The following is a 19,476-nucleotide window of genomic DNA, read 5'->3' on the forward strand; positions in this document are numbered from 1 at the left end:
CTAGGAACAAGTTCTTCTACCATGTTCTGGAAGCAGTCATTCTGACTACCCTTGCCATTCCTGCTTCCAAGATGGGGTACTCTTAATGATGGTTGAGAAGAACTTGGCATGAAGGTCTTCAAGCCCTGCAAGAGTTGCAGCCCACACAGAGACAGACTTACTCTTAAGATGAGCGCATCAAGTGTTGTCAGAGTTCTTACTGGGGTCTGACAACTTCTCCTACCTCATTTTCCACTGCCCTCCTTCTTGCTCACCGCACTCCGGCATAATGGCCAACTTACAGCACCTCAAACCCATGAAATAGGACTTCCCTGGTGGCGCAGTGGTTACGAATCCGCCTGCCAATGCAGGGGACACAGGTTCGAGCCCTGGTCCGGGGAGATCCCGCATGCCGCAGAGCAACTAAGCCCGCGTGCCACGACTACTGAGCCTGCGCTCTACAGCCCGCGAGCCACAACTACTGAAGCCCGCGTGCCTAGAGCCCGTGCTCTGCAACAAGAGAAGCCATTGCAATGAGAAGCCCGCGCACCGCAATGAAGAGTAGCCCCCGCTCGCCACAACTAGAGAAAGCCCGCGCGCAGCAACAAAGACCCAACGCGGCCACAAATAGATAGATAGATAGATAGATAAATAGATAGATAAATAAATAAATAACCCATGTAATACATTCCCACGTCAGGGTCTCAGGGCTTTTGTACTCGCTGTTCCCACAAAAAAGGAATGCTCTTCACCTGGCGTAATCCCTTCCCCTTATTCAAGTCTCTGCATCAGAGAAGACTTCCTGCTACTCACTAAAAAGTACCTCTTCTGTCCTTACTCCCTGTTACTCTGCTTTACCTTCTTCATGGCACTTACCACTACTTGACATCACATCACCTCTGTTTGAAAGTATTAATATTTTCTAAATACTTAAACCACAGCAAAAAGCACAAGTGTATGCAAACATTTCCTAAAGTGTACTCCCAGAATATTAATTGCTTAGGTGACCAAATATGTTTGGAAAATACTGGGCTAGATGATTTAAATAATTGTAATTACTTTAAGACTCCTGAGTCCTTAATAAACTTGCTCATGTGATGTTCTTAAAGGAAAATATACTAAGCAGTGTTTTCTAAACTTATGTGACCCTAGAAACTTTTTCCCAAGGAGTATCTAATGGATTATTATTCCATGGAACACACCTGGGGAAACAATAAATACAGCAGGTTGGGGGCTTTTTATGTCTTGTTCAGTCTTGTACCCTCAATAATCAGAAATCATCTGAGACGTAGTGGGTATTCCACACATATTTGCTGAAGGAGTGAATCAATGAACACATACTGGTTCTTTAGCATTTTGATACTGTTATTTCAGCCTCTTAGGAGGGGACCAGACTACACGACTTTTCAAGGTTTCTTCTGAAGTACATAGAACTTTAGAAGTCCTAATACTTTAGGACCATTGTGAGATTTCTGTATGACAGCAAAAAGGCAGTGACAAGGATCTGACAGAAAGAGGCTGAAATACAATTTCAGTGGAATTCCAGATCCAAGCCAGCTTGCAGGCAGTGAAAATTACATGTCTCCAGCCTCTCTGAACTTCTCTCTCCCTCTCTCCTCACTCCTGCCCTTCCCCACCCCTAGAGCTCCCTCCTTCTCCTGCTTCTTAACGAGAAGCAGATCCACACATTTAGGACTGAGACTACGTAATATTCCTGGTTTCTGGAACTGTCAGAAGGCTGTCAGAGGGATGCCGACCACCAGACCACTAGATGCCACTGTGTTCCTCAGAAACGTGCCAGGAGAGCTTCTCCGTCTACAGCTGCCAAGGGCTGACCCTCTGAGCAGAACTCGGAGCTGCAAGCCCGAGGCATGGAATGAACAGACCACAGGATGCTTTGGGCTGCAGTAGGAGCTGGGTAACCCGAGCTTCCCTTTCTCCCTCTCTTCCTCCACAGAGCTTTTGTGCTGACAGTCATTGTGTCAGCAGGAGGCTGTTCTGAAGCTTGAATTAGAGGGCAGACTGGTCGGTACAGTACAAGATCCACCTGCCTCTGGAGGTTGGGATGAGGAGAAAACAGCAGGTAGAGAAGCAGAACCTTCAGAATATTGCACTTCTGATGCCAGCGCCATCATTCTCCTGAGGCCTCTTGGAGCTCACCACAGTTACTGTGAGCAGTTATTCTAAGCACTGATTGCGGTCGTCTTATTTCTGCCTTTGGACAAGCTTGTATTTTAGGTCACAGTATGACTTCAGATTTAGGGCCTCCTAAGGCTAGCCGTTAGGAGGCTCCAAAGGGCCCCACTGTTTAGGGGTACCCTGTTAATACACTCCTGCATTTTATAAGTGTGTGCTGGTTTATGCCATTAACCTAGTCCAATACTAGGTTTCACTGTACCTCTGACAAGTCTTCAGCCTAATCATTATAATTAGTTTTCATAGTTACTGAGTGCTCACTATGTTTCAGGAACTACACTAAATGTTTTGCATGTGTTATTTTGCTTAATCCTCACTACGAGCCAATGAGATCTGTATTATGAATTTCATTTTACAGACAAGGAAACCAAGATCAAAAAGGTGAAGTGATTTGCTCAAGCTCACGCAGTAGGCGGTGAAGTTGAGATTTAAACTGAGGTCTCACTTACAAGCCCAAGTAGCTCACCATCGTGCTGTCCTTCCTTCACACTGTTAGGCCCCTGCATCTAACCTTCTAAAGGCCTTCAATACCGCTGTGCCCACAGAGCAAAGCACTGTGCCTGCCTGGGGCGTGGGCCCTGCTAGCAGCTCTGTTCCCGGAGCACACATGGCTCAGATGGTGAGAAGAAATTCTTTCAGGGTTATTGGGAGGGACACGGGCGAGGGAGAGGAGTGTCTGTCACAAGAAGGGTAACCAGGAAAGTATCCTAACGTGCTGGGAGCCACGACCACCAGTCAGAGCTCTAGGATTTGGCCCTTGATTTGACCAGACATGAGTGTTAGGGGTTCTGAGCCCTCGCCAAATGCATACCCACCGCCTGGTAGTTAAGTAATCCTTCCAGAAACACCCTCCACTCCCTGATACAGACAAGCACTTGCATCTCATTTGTATGTGGGACCCATATTACCTTGACTTTCCTACCTCCCTACCATAACCTATATCCAAGTACTTCCAAAAAAGTGGTAAGTGACAGAGCCTGCCTCCCTGGGGTCAGAAGATGGATTCCAATTTGCATGGCTCCAAGTCTGTAGTAAACGTAGGGGCGTCCTGACTTAGTTCTTTAATATAAAGAACTAAGCGGGTGGTCAGGCTTGGCTTCCTTCTCCCCAGTCCCCTTCAATTGTGTAAGGTCTGATTACCATAATAAATCCCTTCTCCTGTAACACCCGTGATGGCTCTGCTTTTCCCTGACTGGACCTTGACTGATAGAGTGACTAGAAAAGCAGAGGAAGAATAACTAGTATAACTAGTGTAGAGGAAGTATAGGAGATTACATGCAATGGCTTCGAAACCTAGCTTGGATTTGAGTCTTGACTTGGGTACTGATCAGATGTTTGACCTTGGACAAAGCCATCTTTCCAGCTTCAATGTCCTGTCCTGCGAAATGGAGTTAAGAACACTGTATCTGTTTCAAGGGTGTATATGAAGGACCACACGAGATAATGTATACACTGAGCAGTCCTCGGTGTGTTAACTGCTTCGATTGGAGCTAAGCTGGATAACTGGCTTTAACAGAAGGAGAAAAACCAACTGGGGAGTTCAAATACTGAATAAAATCATTCAGATAACAATCCGATACAGAGGAATGGATAAAGAAGATGTGGTACATATATACAGTAGAATATTACTCAGCCATAAAAAGGAACGAAATTGGGTCATTTGTAGAGACGTGGATGGACTTAGAGACTGTCATACAGAGTGAAGTAAGTCAGAAAGAGAAAAACAAATACCGTATACTAATGCATATATGTGGAATCTAAAAAAATGGTATAGATGATCTTATTTGCAAAGCAGAAATAGACACAAACATAGAGAACAAACATATGCATACCAAGGAGGAAGGGGGGGGGGAGGTGGGATGAACTGGAAGATTGGGATTGACATATATACACTGCTATGTATAAAACAGATAACTAATGAGAACCTACTGAATAGCACAGGGAACTCTACTCAATGCTCTGTGGTGACCTAAATGGGAAGGAAATCCAGAAAAAAGGGGATATATGTATACGTAGAGCTGATTCACTTTGCTGTACAGTAGAAACTAACACAACATTATAAAGCAACTATACTCCAATAAAAATTAATTTAAAAAACCAGATACATATTTGAAGAAAGGACGTTAAGCACTGAGGGAGGGGAGTTGTCAGGTTTTCTAGTATAGTGCCATAACGTGTAATTGAGAAATGTCTGACTGAGAATCGATAGGCCCCATAAATATCTCAAATGACCAGTCAGTGTTCGAAATAATCCTGTCCTCCCTTCATGCCGGTCTAGCCCAGGATATGAAGGTGACTCGTACACACGTTAGGGGTTTTAAGAGGGTGAGGATAGTGGGTAGAGAGACTTAATACTCAAGGTAAGTATAAGAAAACAATCTTTTCTGGGAACAGGACATTTGAAAGTAAGAAGCCCCTGGGTCTCAGCTGTGGCCACTTACCTGGAATGGTAGCTCTGGGGCCAAGGAGTGCCAATCGTGCCCTGAGATATCTGCATCATGCTGGCATCGGGTTGGTGCTCCCCAAATCTGGTTGAATGCCAAGAATGAGGTCGGCCCGCAGGTTCACTGCGCCTGGGGAGACATAGGAGAGGGACCCCCAGCGTTAGGAGCAATCTCAGCTGATCTCTTCACCAATGAGGTTTACGGACTTGGAAGCAGAGACCGCTGTATCCTCAGAGACGGAAAACAATCAAGTAAATACTGGAAAATGGAGCTTACTGCTCACTTCTCTTAGGAACCATTGTTTTTTTTCCTGCTTTATTAATATGTTTATTTTCCTTTTCATTTTGACGTGATTTCAGGTACATAAAAATATTGCAAACTTAGTTTAAAGAATTTCTGAATAAACCCTAGTGCACTGTTGGTGAGAGTGCAAACTGGTACAGCCACTATGGAAAACAGTATGGAGTTTCCTTAAAAAAAATTAAAAATAGAACTACCAGTATGATCCAGCAATCCTACTTCTGGGCATATATCCAAAGAAAACTGAAATCAGGATCTTAAAGATATATCTGCACTCCCATGTTCACTGCAGCATTATTCACAATAGCCAAGATATAGAAACAACCTAAGCGTCAGTGGATGAATGGATAAAGAAGATGCCATATATACATACAATGGAATATTATTCAGCCACGGGAAAGAAGGAAATCGTGCCATTTGCAACAACTTGGATGCATTATGCTAAGTGAAATAAGCCAGACAGAGAAAGACAAATACTGAATGATTTCACGTCTATGTAGCATCTAAAAAGGACAAACTCAGAAAAACAGAATAGAGTGGTGGTTATCAGGGGTTGAGGGGGTGGAGGAAATGGGGAGATCTCAGTCAAAGGGTACAAACTTCAAGTTATAAAGATTAACAAGTTCCGGGGATCTAATGTACAGCATGGTGATTATAGCTAATTCCGTATCATATAGATACTTGAATGTTGCTAGAGGAACAGATTTTAAATGTTCTCACCAACTAAGACAGAAATGGTAACTATGCGACTGGATAGAGCTGGCACCTAATACAGTGGTGGTAATCATTTTGCAATTTATAAATGTATCAAATCAAGATGTTCTACACCTTAAACTTGCAGTGTTATGTATCAATTATATCTCAATAAAGCTGGAAAAAAAATCCCACATAACCTTCACCTAGCTTTCCTACATGTTAACATTTTATGCTTTATAAATTTAAGGCACATGGAGCTGCCTTGGTCTTTCTTTGCACTACTTATCCATATATAAATATGGGAGCAATAATTCCTGCCCACCTCCCAAGGGACTTTCTGGGGATTTTTGAAGTTCTCTGTGATATTCTGATGCTGGATAAATGCTATTATTTTAATATCTTGGTAAGAACTACATAAAAACTACCAGCTACCTTGGTGTTAACACACTCTGATCTGCGGAGTATAAACAACAAGATGCTCTCCAAAACAGTTTCTCATTTTGCAAGTCAATGACTTCACCTTTAAACATCCTGCCCTTATAACACAAAGAACTGACAAAGCCAAAGGGGAAAAGTGGGTGTTCTTCAGACTGCAATACTGAAGGATGAATTTGGTAAGGAAGATCATACTACTATAGAAGGTCAGAGTCAAGAGAGAGTGGCTGAACTTTATTTTTGGCAGAAAAGTGAGATAATGTTTACCAACAACTTCAGGGATTTCTAGACTGAAATCTCAATGGAGAGAAGAGAGGAGGTGCCCTGAAGTACTGACAGAATGTAGCTACCTAGGCTTAATATCAGTCTCCTTCATGAAGGATCAGACACCTTGCTGAAAGTTCTGAATCAGACTCTGAAGTATAAAAGGGGGCTGTGCAGAGGACAATGGAGATACGCTGTTTCATCTAGGTTAAGTGAAAAAAAATTTCCCTTTGTGCTTTAAAAACAATAGCAAGGCTCCCTTTTAAATGTAAGCCATCCAGGCCTTTCTTCAATTTCCTTCCCATTCATTCAAGGGCATCCATAGAGACTTTCTACATGGCAGCCACTATGCTGGCACTGGGGATCCAAAGAAGAACAAAGTATCACTAGACTCCAATAATTCACAGTACAGTAGAAGAGACAGCCAAGTAAACCGCTATAAGACACTGAGATGGGTTCCGTAATCGAGACCTGTTCAAGGTGCTCAGTGAACTCAGAAGAGGCAGTCACCGAAAACATGAAACCATGAAAGATTTCTCCAGATGGCAGGGGGCGGGAAACGGAAGGGAAGGACATCCAGGTAGAAGAAACAGCATGACAAATGCATGGAAATGCAGAAGAACACGGTACAAGCGACTTAAGTAGGTGGAGAGGAGATGACGAGTGAGAGAGGAAGGCAGCAGATGAAGGTGAAGAAGTAGGAGGGTCCAGGTCTCACTGAAGGGTGTGAACAGTATCCTATGGGTTTGGAGGCCACCGAAGAACCTTAGCTAAGGAGGGCCATGTTCAAATTTGAGTTTCAGGAAGATATTGCCAATAATGAGAATACATTTGAGAGAGACAAGATCGGAGGCTATCGTATTGGCCAGGGTAAGAGATAATAAAGAGCCGGGGGCTTCCCTGGTGGCGCAGTGGTTGAGAGTCTGCCTGCCAATGCAGGGGACACGGGTTCGAGCCGTGGTCTGGGAGGATCCCACATGCCACGGAGCAACTAGGCCCGTGAGCCACAATTACTGAGCCTGCGCGTCTGGAGCCTGTGCTCCGCAACAGGAGAGGCCGCGATAGTGAGAGGCCTGCGCACCGCGATGAGGAGTGGCCCCCGCTTGCCGCAACTGGAGAAAGCTCTCGCACAGAAACGAAGACCCAACACAGCCATAAATAAATAAATAAATAAATAAAACTTTAAAAAAAAAATAAAAAAAAATAAAGAGCCGGCACTAAGGCAGGGGCAGTGAACTTAAAGGGATGACAGATCTGAGAACCACTGAGGAGGCGAAATTCCCAGCCTGGTGAGCACTTGGATGTGGTTGGTGTAGAAGAGAGTATAGTCAAGGAGGAAGGACAGTCTTCACAGAATGGTAAGAACTATGAGATGGAGGGGAAGGAGCGGAGGGAGGAAGGAGGGAAACAGAGCGGGGAGGCTGATGGCTCAATTGGGGCGTGCAATGTGGGGACCTGTGGGACTGCAGTGGCGCACAGGAAGCAGTGGGGCCCACAGGACTGGAGTCTGGGCTGCACATACACACTGAGGAGTCACAAAACACATGTCCTTTGAGAAAAGATAAGCTGCTTGGGGACAGTGCATAGGAGACAGAGAGGAAGTACTTTAAGGATGGGCCTCTGAGAACTTTCACAGTTTGTGGGTGGAACAGGGTTGGGGAGAGTCCAACAAGAGGCTTTCAGAGAAGTAGGAGGAAAACTAGGAGAGTATGGGAGTTTCACAGCATCCTAGCGGGGAGAACAAGGAGGAGGAACTGTCAATCATTCCAACTGCTACCGAGAGGTTAGTGTGATGTGGGTAGATGCACGTCCACTGGATTTGATGACTGATGAGTCTTTGCAATGGAATGACAGGGGCAGAGGCCTGATTAGGATGGGGTAAGATGTGAATGAGAGATAAAATGGAGACAGCAAGGGCAGATCATTCTTTCAAGACCTTGGCTCTAAAGGGGAGAAAGAAGGTGGTAGCTAGGAGGCTAGAGGGGGCCAGGGAGTGAAAAGGATTTGTTCTTGCTGTTTTGTGTTAAATAATGAGAAGTATGAGCAAATCTGTAGGACACAGGGAGTGCACACAGCCCAAGACACAGGACGAGGAGAGGCTGACGCGCCTTAAGACTCATGAGGAAGTAGGCAAGGATGGGATTCTAGAGCACACGTGGAGGGCACGACCTTATGTAGGAGTAAAGGCAGGTCCACTGAAGTAAATGAGAAGAAAGGAGGAGGTAAGATGTTGATGCTCGTATGAAAGGGAGTGGGTGGGAGGACAGCTGGAGGGACTTCACACCCACTGTCCTCTATCTTCATTAGGAAGCCCAAAGAGGGAAAAGTGAGGGGCTTGATGTGGTGGATGGGGCTCAAGGGGCATGACAGATGGGGACTGAAGAGTTGAAACTGATTAGAGATACTTAAAAGATTTAATAACTAAGATATGGTCTCTGCCCTTAAGGAGCTTACATTCTGGTGGGGAGACCAGATGAAGTATTCCTCTAATAAATAATAAATCATAAAGAAATAATTCTTACAGTAAAGATAAAGTAAGTGCCCAAGACTTGCAATGCCAAGACAGGACACCCAACTTGGGGAGCTGCTTCTCTGGAGTAGATTGCAGAGGTTAACTCTTTGTCCTGGGGTAGGGGGTAGATTTCATCCCAGGTGTAATACTGATACATTACGAACAGGGTGCTTGTGAAACAAGCTAATCAGTAGGCTCTGAAAAACATACCCCTTTCTTTTGGATGCAGAACGTATGTTGGGAGGTTTCAGAGATAAATCTTTGTTTTATAAGATTCTTCCAATATGTACAATTAAGTGATGAAATGAGGAAAAAGAACAATGAAAAAGATGACCAAAATATAGCCCACCGACTCTTCAGACCTTGCTGGAGCAGGATGGGTGTGTGTGTAAATCAGTGCAGCCTGAATAAAGAGCAGCTTGGCAACATTCAGCAAAATAATTTTAAAATAACGTATCTGTCAAAAGATTGAAACACAACCTAAATACGCATCAGTAGCAGACCAGTTAAGTCAGTGTGGTACCTCCACACAATGGAATATGTATGTGGCCATTAAAAGAACTGAGTAGTCCTATACAAGTGGATATGGACATATCTCCAAAATATATGGTTAAAGGACAATTGTAAGATACAGAACTGTGCGTACAGTATACTGCTGTATGTGGGGAAAAACATACATAATCACTTACGTTTATTAATGTAAAGAGTATTTCTGGAAGAATACTTGAGAAACTAGAACCAATGACTGCCTCTGGGGAGGAAAACTTATTTTTCACTGTATTTCCTTTTCTAACTTTTGAATTATGTACTATGTACATGTGTTACCTATTAAAAACCCAAGTATTTTAAAAATAGCCTCTCATTTTGAAAACATAATTCACTGTACCTGGAGATAACCAAAAAAGTCAAACAGCTGTTTATTGACTTTTTCAATGATGCAAATAATTTAATAAGCATTCCTAAAGAGCACAGCATGCTTTTACATCTTAGGATCACTCTGATCTTAAAGAAGATAAGGAAATATTTTCCTAAAGCATATTACATCATGAGCACATCAATAAGAGTCAGAAGACGATTTAGTTTTAAAATTGAGCCAACTCAGCTTTGTGTGTCCATGTTAATTCAAACAAAGCCCTTTTGTTGCATTCCTAACCACAAACAAGGAAGCTTAATTGCGTGGGATGGGTAGGCTGATGAAACTGGAACTAGCAAGTGACACGATGTCCTTCTTAGATGATTTTGCCCTAACACACAGAGAGATTCGGGAATGAAAGCATATTTTGGAGAAATCTACAATAAAGCAGTTCACGTCTTTCGAGCAGTATTCACTGATCACCTACTATGTGCCTTCTACCCTGCTGAAGTACAACTGGAGCTCTGGGAGGTCACAGATGCCCTCAAGGAGTTTATAATCTTGTTGGGGAGCCTCAGATGCAAGAAAAAGTATTAAAGAGTATCAGAGTATTACTCATTCACTCGAAAAATATCTGAGTGCCTACTGAGTGCCAAGCATCATTCCAGGCACTTGACACACAGTTTCTCACTTAACCTTTATACTGTATCTTTATGATATAGGACCATTAATGAGAAAATGAGGTAATCAAGAGAGACTAAGCAACCCATCCACAGTCACAAGGGTTGTGAGGAGCAGAGCTGATATTTAAACTCAGGCATCTGTCCCCGGAGCCTGTGTTCTTAACTTCTGAGCAATGAGCAGTATAAAAGAGGTGAGGTGGGCAGAGTAGAGAGACAGACAATTAACAAGTAAGCAAATAAACAGGGAATTGTCATGTAGTTATAAGGGCTCTGAAGGAAATAGAACTGGGTAATGTGAGAGTGTGACGGAGGATCCTGCTTTGGATCAGAGACAGCCTCTTTGAGAGTAACATCCGAACCAGATCTAAATGATAAGAAGGAATCAACCTTGCAAAGAGCTGGGGACAGAGAGTATTTCGCGCAGAAACAACACAGAAACACAAAGGCCTTGAGGCAGGAATAAATTTGCGGATTTCAATAAGCAGAACAGACTGTAGCCAGAGCCTTGGGAATGAAGAGCAGATGGTAGGAAAGTCATGAGATCATACTGGGCCATGCTAGCTCCTGAGGATTTTGGTTTAAGCACCAAAAAGCTCCCTTGCTGCCAGTGATCAAGAATGGGGTCTAAAGTTGGCCCAAAGGCCTGGTAGTAGAGTGGGACTTTGGATGACCTTGAAGCATTGGTATGCTTTGGATAAATGGAGAAGGTGACAACCACAACTTGGATAATAAGAAATTCTAAGAGTTGGAGTTAATTTTTTTGTTGATGCTGTTCTTTGATGAACGGTTATGACCGAGACTTTGCTTGGGCTCTTCTGGGTGCACTAACTTTATAAACCATGCTAGTTATCAACTGGACATGAGTTGAACACGTAAAAATACCAAATACACTCAATACCAGCACTACCAAATAAAACATCATGTTTCTTAATCCACTTACTAACTCCCATCTGCCATCATTTGTTTAGTACACAATGCTATAATAGACAACAAAGTCCATCATAACAAGATTCTAGTCTTACCCACTCCCCCCAAAAAAGAAAGAAAAAACACTAGTATCAATGTATTCTGTAAATTAGGTCTATCAGAATTAACATATCATGGATTTGGGTTGAGAGTCTTCATGATATAATTACTGAACACTTTGTGCTTAGCAGGGGATAAAACACGTTTCTTAAGGTTCTTTTGTGTATCACTGTTATTTTTTTCCTATTTTTCCTCATCTTTTAAAAAGTTATGAAATACTTCAAACATACATAAATGCACTCAAGTGAATATAAAAAACACTAATGTGTACTCATTACCAAAACTTATCAAATCTTAATATTTTCCCCATATTTACTTCAGGTACTGTTTTGAATAGGTAATTAATTCACATAGTTAAAAAAAAAAAGATCAAAGCCATTAAGAAGTCTTACTCTCCTTCCCAGCCCTCTCCACCCATTTCTCTTCCCCCTACAGCAAACCTCTGTGGTTAATTTCTTATGTATGTTTTCCAGTGCTTTGTTATGCAAGTATAGGCAAATATGAACATATCTCTTTTCACCCGCTTCACAAAAGGAAAGCTATGTGGTGTTCTACCCCTTGTTTTTGTGAACTTAACAACATCTACTGGAGATCATTCTATATCAGTACTTACAGAGCTTCCTCATAGCTTTTTTTTTCCCCCCTTTTAGCTGTCTGGTATTCCATCGTGTGCATATAACATATTTCTTCAACCAGACCCTTTTTTGTAGACACTTTTTGATTTCCAGTCTTTTGTTATTACAAATAATGCTTCAATGAATAACCATGTCTACACACTGGTTTCTGTCTGTGTCCACATATCTGCAGAAATTCCTAGAAGTGGAATTGCTGGCTCAAACTAAAATGCACTTTCTATTTTGGTACTTATTGCTAAGTTATTGCTAAGTTGCCCCTTTCATGCTTTAAAGGGGAAACAAACTTAACATGAATAATTAAATGTCATTGTGCAAGTGATTCTTAGGGGGGGATTATAATTACACCTTCTTTAGTATAGAAGAATAGATGATTCATATTTGAACAACAATGCCTTTCTAGGCATTTCCTGTTTATAGGAAAATTATATGCCCCAAACACTGATGATAAAAATACACAGCCACTGAAAACTAAGACCAAGTTAAGATGCACTGGGCTGTACTCATAGCACTGTTCCATTCATAGATCCAGATGAAACTCTCTCTGGAATAAACAAAAAATCACCCTATGTTGAGATATGTTTTCTACATGTTCACAGAAGAGAGACGAGCTCTCAAGAACTTTTAGGGTTGAAAACACCCATTATCTTCCAAAATGTAAAAAAAGGTGTAATTGTCCCTTAGCACACAGTTGGCAAAGACATTGCTTTTGAGATATCCTTTGGCACTTTTCAGCATCCCTAACCTCTAGTTTCTATGACTACTGGGCTCCTCAAGGCTATACTCTGACTTTTTGGATTCACAGAAAAATCTAACAAGCAAACATTTCTGAGGCTTTTATAATTGCCTAACATCTGTGTCTTTAAAAAGTGGTTCAGTGGGTAGAAAGGTATGCATTAAGTAATATAACCCCATGGCAACACACAGTCCTGTCTGGAAAGAGAAGTTCTTTCAAAGGTCACATCTTGATAATATGCCCTGGGGACTTTTGGCTTTGGCAACTGAATCACAAGTAAGAGTGAAGTTGGCTAACAGACAGACGACCTAAGACTCTAACATCTAAAATTTGCATAAAAGGTAAAAAAACCCCAAAAAACCTTTTCTTGTAAGATACTTTACCCCATTCCTCCACACCTACTCCAACATCATTTCACTACTAGATTATCTCCTCCTCACCCTCCATTTTGAAACATTTTTTAAAGATTAAATTTGATTCATGACCACACAGAACTATTACCATAAAAAAGAGGGCACAGCCATGGGGGTGGGTGTTTTTCACTTAGCCACCAATGCGTGATGATGTTGAAATGTCTTTTTTCTCAATATGCCCCCCTTTCTTCCCTCTTCCCCTCAACTCTGACATCTACAGAGTAATCAGGATAGTCAGCTCTCCTCCCCACACTTCAACGTTTGCCTATATGTCATGGCAGAAATTGACACAAACACTATAACATCTTTGCTCTGTAACAGCATTCATGTTTGTTTTTCTTTGACTTTCAAATTCAATTACAATAGAATCGCACAGCATACATAGACTAGCATAAGCGCTACTTATCCACAGTTTCTTCTTGTCAACTCTCAATTTGCAACTGGGCATTTTATTTGTTGGAGGAAGGAAGGAGGGACTGGTTTTTACTGATTTCTTGAGATATCAGATATTATGATTTAAAATTTTTCTCCTCTACTACTCTACTCTACTCTACTCTGTGTCATAGAATATGTTGCCAGGGCTGAAAGAGAAATCACTTTCATGCTGTTTGTTTTTGTCTTCCACACAGAGACACACGCAGACATCCACAAATATATGCTCATGGACCTCAGAGAGGATGAGATAGTTACAGAGAACTAGAAATGCTGTGTGTGCCCCAGAATTGTTTGGAGGCTCTCCCAGAGGACCCCTGTTGGGCAAATGGGGAGCGGCTCAGCAGGACACGATGAAGGTGCTTAGGGCTCTTCCCCTGCACCCAGGGGGCTGCAGGGCTGAGGGCAGGAGGGGCAGGGTACCCACCACTACAGCTGGGCACCCTCCTCCTCCGTGGGTAATCCCACAGAAGATTGTCCCCTCTGAGGGTTTAAAGGATACCCTTTATACCACATACCAACCGAGATATTTCAAAATCAAGCTAATTAACTTTTATGCAATGCTAAGGTATAAGTTAAATTTCATTTGCCAAAACAGTAACGAAAAGTTTTTGTGTGTGAGGCCGAAGCCTTACCTTTTGGTAGTGCTTTTTTTCTAAACACCATCCCATTCAACAAAAACAAATAAATGCTCCCCAAACTTCTAACACTAAAGACACTGAATTCTCTTTTGGAGTAAGTCATGCATTGTATCGTGTTTTTCTCTTCTCTATTTCACTTTCTCCTCATTTAGAGGAAGAGGCTGCAAATGAGAAGTTAAAGGCAACAACAACAACAGAAAAAAACAAAAGGACAGAAAGCATTAATTTTAGATGGGGACCTTAAACAATGGTCAAAAGAAGAATCCATATTTTAAAATCATACCAGAAAAGACCCGAATGAAAAGAATAGTGAAGGTTTTAAGGCAAAGTGGATGACAACTTTATGAACACTTGCTCCAGCCCCTCAGTTCCTACCTGCCGGCATTTCCATAATAAATTTCACAACAAGGAGGAGTTTAACCACCACCACCATTCACACATAACCTGACACTGTTGGGGAGAAAATAATAAAACTCAGAAGGATGCTCTCTCTTATTCGCCTTCAAGTGAAAGGATGCCAAATAAAACTTGAAAAATCAGCCCTGGATGCCTCTCTTTATATATGTGTTTTATAATCTAAGCAGTTCATATTTTCTTTTTTACCTTTTACATGGTATAATAACAAAATGAATGCCCGTAATAATAAAATAAATATTCAAGTCACCTGGAGATCCAGAACATTACCACTACTGGTGCAGCCACCTGTTCTTTGCCATATCATATTTCCTTTTAAGTAAAAGCATCTAGGGATGCAAACATTGGCATTAAGCATAGCTCTGAACAAAAATTTCAAATCAAAGATTGTATAAGGATAAAAGCTGAATTCAAATTATTGTGAATAAGGGAAAAGATAATCAAGTATTTAAACCTTCAACTGTGATGGAGGTAAATACTGTACACCCAGCAATCTCCATACACACTTCTTTTCATGTAAACTCAAAGTTAAATGAGAAGACCACACCTTTTCTTTAATATTGAGACTACACTTGCAGGTTCCTTTTCTTTATACAAACGTTGGCAATGAGAATAGAGAACTTGGCTACTAGTACATAGATAAGTAGCCATTCCTTGTGAGTAAAAGAAATTGTTTATTTGAAATTCCCTGGGGAAATGGGGAAGCAAAACCATGAAGTACACACCAAAAAGCAACTGCTAATCTGAATGAGATAAAAAGCCACTCTAAATACGTACATCATAAGAAATACGGTGACTGTATATATAGGAGAGAAAATGATTGAAAATTCCCACACAGAAATACTAATAGCACACTGAATTACCCGAGGTGCTCAAATAATGAGAATTTTCATGACAATTTAGAGAAATGGGCTTAAATTTAATATGTGGTTGGTTATTAATTTTTCTTTATAAATAGATATAGCACAACATCAGAAAGATACCTGTGAAAGGCTTATCAGTTGAGAATCCTGCAATGCAAGACTCATTCTAACATAATAGTGGGCTTACCTTGTGGCAAAGAGAATCATCCTAGATAACAACCCTCTGGCCAACTGCATGTCATATTCAGGAGTGGGATAAAAAGCCATTTCATCCTGTTAACTGCTCTTTCTTTTCCTCCCTGGGCTGCAAAGGCTTCTCAACGATTCCATGCAACTCCCATCAGACAGCCTGAACCGCCTGGAACTCACTAAGCTCCGTGCAAGTGGGAGGGACTCATTCCTAGCCACCTCTGTAGATTGCCCATTAAAATTCAATTCCTGCTCTCTAAGAGGGAAGAAGAGAGAGTGACCCTTAGTAACTTTCCCTGAGAAGAACCAGCATCTTAGACAATAGCACACAGCTTGGGAATGCCAGAATTCTATTCTGTGGGCAGGAGGAGGAGGGAAGGAAGGAAAATCATCTGCTGATAAAATGCATCAAACTGCAATCAGGAAGTTTCCGTTTTCATTGATCTTCTCTGCTAAACCTGCACCCTCCTCCACGTGCAAAAATGCGTGTTGATTGCTTTGAGCTTCCCACACTTTGGAGGCTACTGAAAGAGGTCCTACACCAACATCCATGGAGGCTTCCTGAGACACACTGTTCTGAGCTCACGAAGTCAGGAGGACGGGGACAGAACTCACTGCCAATGGAAGTGCAAGTGCCAGCTGCTAACCTTGCTGCCCAAATAAGGATGAATGAAGAGTCAAAGCCTGAGCTTCTATGACCCATTCATCTCAATTTACTTTACAGAGCACATATCACCATGTATGGTAAGTGCTTACTGATTAGATGAGATGGTCATTATAGTGATGGTGGTGACTGGTGGTGGAGGATGAGGAAGGGTCAGGATGTTCATGGAGGAAAGCACTGGCTTGGAAAATCTTGAGTTTTAAGCTGGAACATTTTGTCTCTTGAACTAACTCATTGAACTACCCTAGCCTGAGGCTTGACAGATTTTAGGGAGAAGTTCTGCCGAGATAAGTTAGATCATAGGACTCCTATTGACAAGTCAGAAAAGACAGAACTCAGGGATCCAAGCAAAAAAGGAAAGGTGGGATTGGATGTGTGTGAATATTAAGCCCTGGACCACTAAGAGCTTCTCTCTCTCTTTACCTTGGTGGTTCGGCTGGTCTCTGTATATACCTGGAGTGAGGGTGGAGGGGAGTTTCTTCCTTTTGCTCTTTCCTTTTTCTTATAAATAAGTGAGAAAATCCTTTCTGGCTATTTTCTCCATGAAAAAGGAGCTACACATACCCATGACCCATTGGACTTGGAATTAGCTCATGAGGTGATCCCAGCCCTTTTCAATTTCAAAATCGGTGTCGGCTTCTGTGACCTGTCATGAATTAGACTTGCTCAGTGCCCACTACTAACCTTCCACCTCAACACCTGTGAGACTCCTAAGATGATAAGCACATCATGTCTGCTCTGTCTGAAGACATCAGCACCTCACCCCTTCCCATATTTCAAAACAGGACTTAGACCACAGCCAGCTTGAAAGAATTCTCAACGGCCAAAGCTGGAACAATTCGAGCAATAAAATAAATAACAGTATTGGATTATAACCCACAAGATAAAATAATAGGAAGGAGTCCTTACTGATATAAATAGTAAGGATAAACAAATAAGTGGAGGAAAGAGACAGCTCTTCCTTACAGAAGACTTCCAATTAATAAATGTGGGGGTTTCCCTGGTGGCTCAGTGGTTAAGAATCCGCCTGCCAACACAGGGGACATGGGTTTGAGCCCTGGCCTGGGAAGATCCCACATGCCGCGCAGCAACTAAGCCTGTGCGCCACAACTACTGAGCCTGCACTCTAAAGTCCGCGAGCCACAACTACTGAAGCCCGTGCGCCTAGAGCCCATGCTCCACAACAAGAGAAGCCACCGCAATGAGAAGCCCACGCACCACAACAAAGAGTAGCTCCCGCTCACCGCAACTAGAGAGCCCGCGTGCAGCTACGAAGACCCAACGCAGCCAAAAAATAAATATGTAAAATAAATTAAAAATAAATAAATAAATAAATAAATGTGGAAGGAATGAAGGAAATACAGACTCACCTTTAGAACATTACAGTAATAATTGTCACAGACAATATCTGTTGATGGATGCTAAAATCAGTGGGAGAAAGTTTGAGGAAAAACAGAATATTTGTATAGCCTCAAAGCTATCTCCGCCCCAAGATATGTATTCGTTTACAAGGAGACAAACAATAACTTTACAGTGAGGAAACCTGGCAACTTCACCTTAACCAGGTAATCAAGGTTAACATCACCAGTAGTAAAACATATCGACACCATGTAACTCGGGAGAGGACACACTAAGAAGGACACATCACTTCTTTGGTATTCTTGCCAAAAATGCTCAACCTCAATCCAACCATGAGATAGTATCAGACAAACTGAAATAGAAGGCATTCAACAAAATAACTGGCCCATACTCTTCAAAAGTGTCAAGGTCATAAAAGACAAGGAAAGACTGAGGAAGTATCACAGATTAGAGGAGACTAAGGAAACATGACAATTAAATACAACGTAGGATCCTGGAATGGAAAAAGAACATTAGCAGGGGGGAAAGAAGGTGAAATCTGAATAAAGTCTATAAAGCCTTAGAGTCTGTAGTTGATAGTATTACACCAATGCTAATTTCTTAGTTTTAATATTTACACTATGGTTTTCAAAGATGTTAACATTAGAGAAAGGTGGGTGATGGGTGGATGGGAAATCTCTGTACTATTTTCACAGCTTTTCTGTGAGTCTAAAATTATTTCAAAACAAAAAGTAAAAAACAACATGGGCAGGATTTGGGATCTGAATAAATTGGATGAGAACCACACCAATTTCCAAGCTCAGTCCAACATTAGTAAAACTTGGGTTGCAGACACCTTAGAGGATAGGGAAGAGTTATGAGGTGGACTATTGTAGGGGCTTATGATATACTTTTGGAGACAAGACACACACAAGTAAAATTCTTAGAGTATAAGTAGAGTAAAAATTCCAGCCAATAGGGTAGGAGCAGGCGTGATGTATGCAACATCCAGGTCATGACTTTTTCAAAAGGAAATTGCTTGCCTATGTGCTGCCTTACAGTCTCCCTTCATACAGACACAGCATCATGAGCCAGTCTTGACCACGCTGATGAGGGCAACCCCAGCTTGTGTTAAAGGTAATCGCTTCATGGTTATAACGACAATCTCTGCATGGTTAGGATGCCAACTGGACATACATTGAGGTTCATTTGTTTCATCCAACTGTTAAGGATTGTTTTATGAAATATTTCAATTGTTTCAAGCTCAAACCCAGGTCTGTGTGATTCCACTCTTCACGCTCTTAGCCCCACCTAGTCTCAGCTCTCCCTGCCTTCTGGCGAATGGCCCTGCAATTACCCCAGTGCCCCATGGCTGAGACTTAGCAGTCACACACTTTAATCTCCCTTCTCCCACCCTCACCTGCTCTTGATCTGTCTTCTAAATTCAAACCAAATCTGTCTCATCTCTTGTCCCATCACCACCTGCTAAGTTCAAGTCTCGATCATTGCCCACCCAGGCCAGGGCAGTAACTCCCTAACTATGACTTTCTGGCCTAAAGTACTCTGGCACTGTTGCTACATTAACCTACACACCTCAGTGGAGTCTCGTTAAATAAAAGGCTCTGACCCTCTACATTTTGAAGATCCTAGGAGACTGAAAGGAATAGCAGTAAGCTTGGGGATACTTCTCCTTCAGGCTGTCCCTGGAGCAACCTTTTGCCAGCTGCTTCTTTTATAAATGGAGTCTTCTGCAAATCTCAGCCTCT

General features: G+C 42.0%; 1 protein-coding gene across 1 annotated transcript in view; it reads right to left on the minus strand.

The window, feature by feature from the left end:
• SHROOM3 (shroom family member 3) overlaps positions 1-19,476 on the minus strand; it is a 312,102-nt gene that overhangs the window by 40,003 nt on the left and 252,623 nt on the right. The window contains 1 exon segment of the mRNA XM_057546670.1: positions 4,617-4,748. Coding sequence (XP_057402653.1) covers positions 4,617-4,748 — 132 coding nt within the window.

The sequence above is a fragment of the Balaenoptera acutorostrata genome, chromosome 5 (assembly GCF_949987535.1).
Source record: "Balaenoptera acutorostrata chromosome 5, mBalAcu1.1, whole genome shotgun sequence".
Lineage (NCBI taxonomy): Eukaryota > Metazoa > Chordata > Mammalia > Artiodactyla > Balaenopteridae > Balaenoptera > Balaenoptera acutorostrata.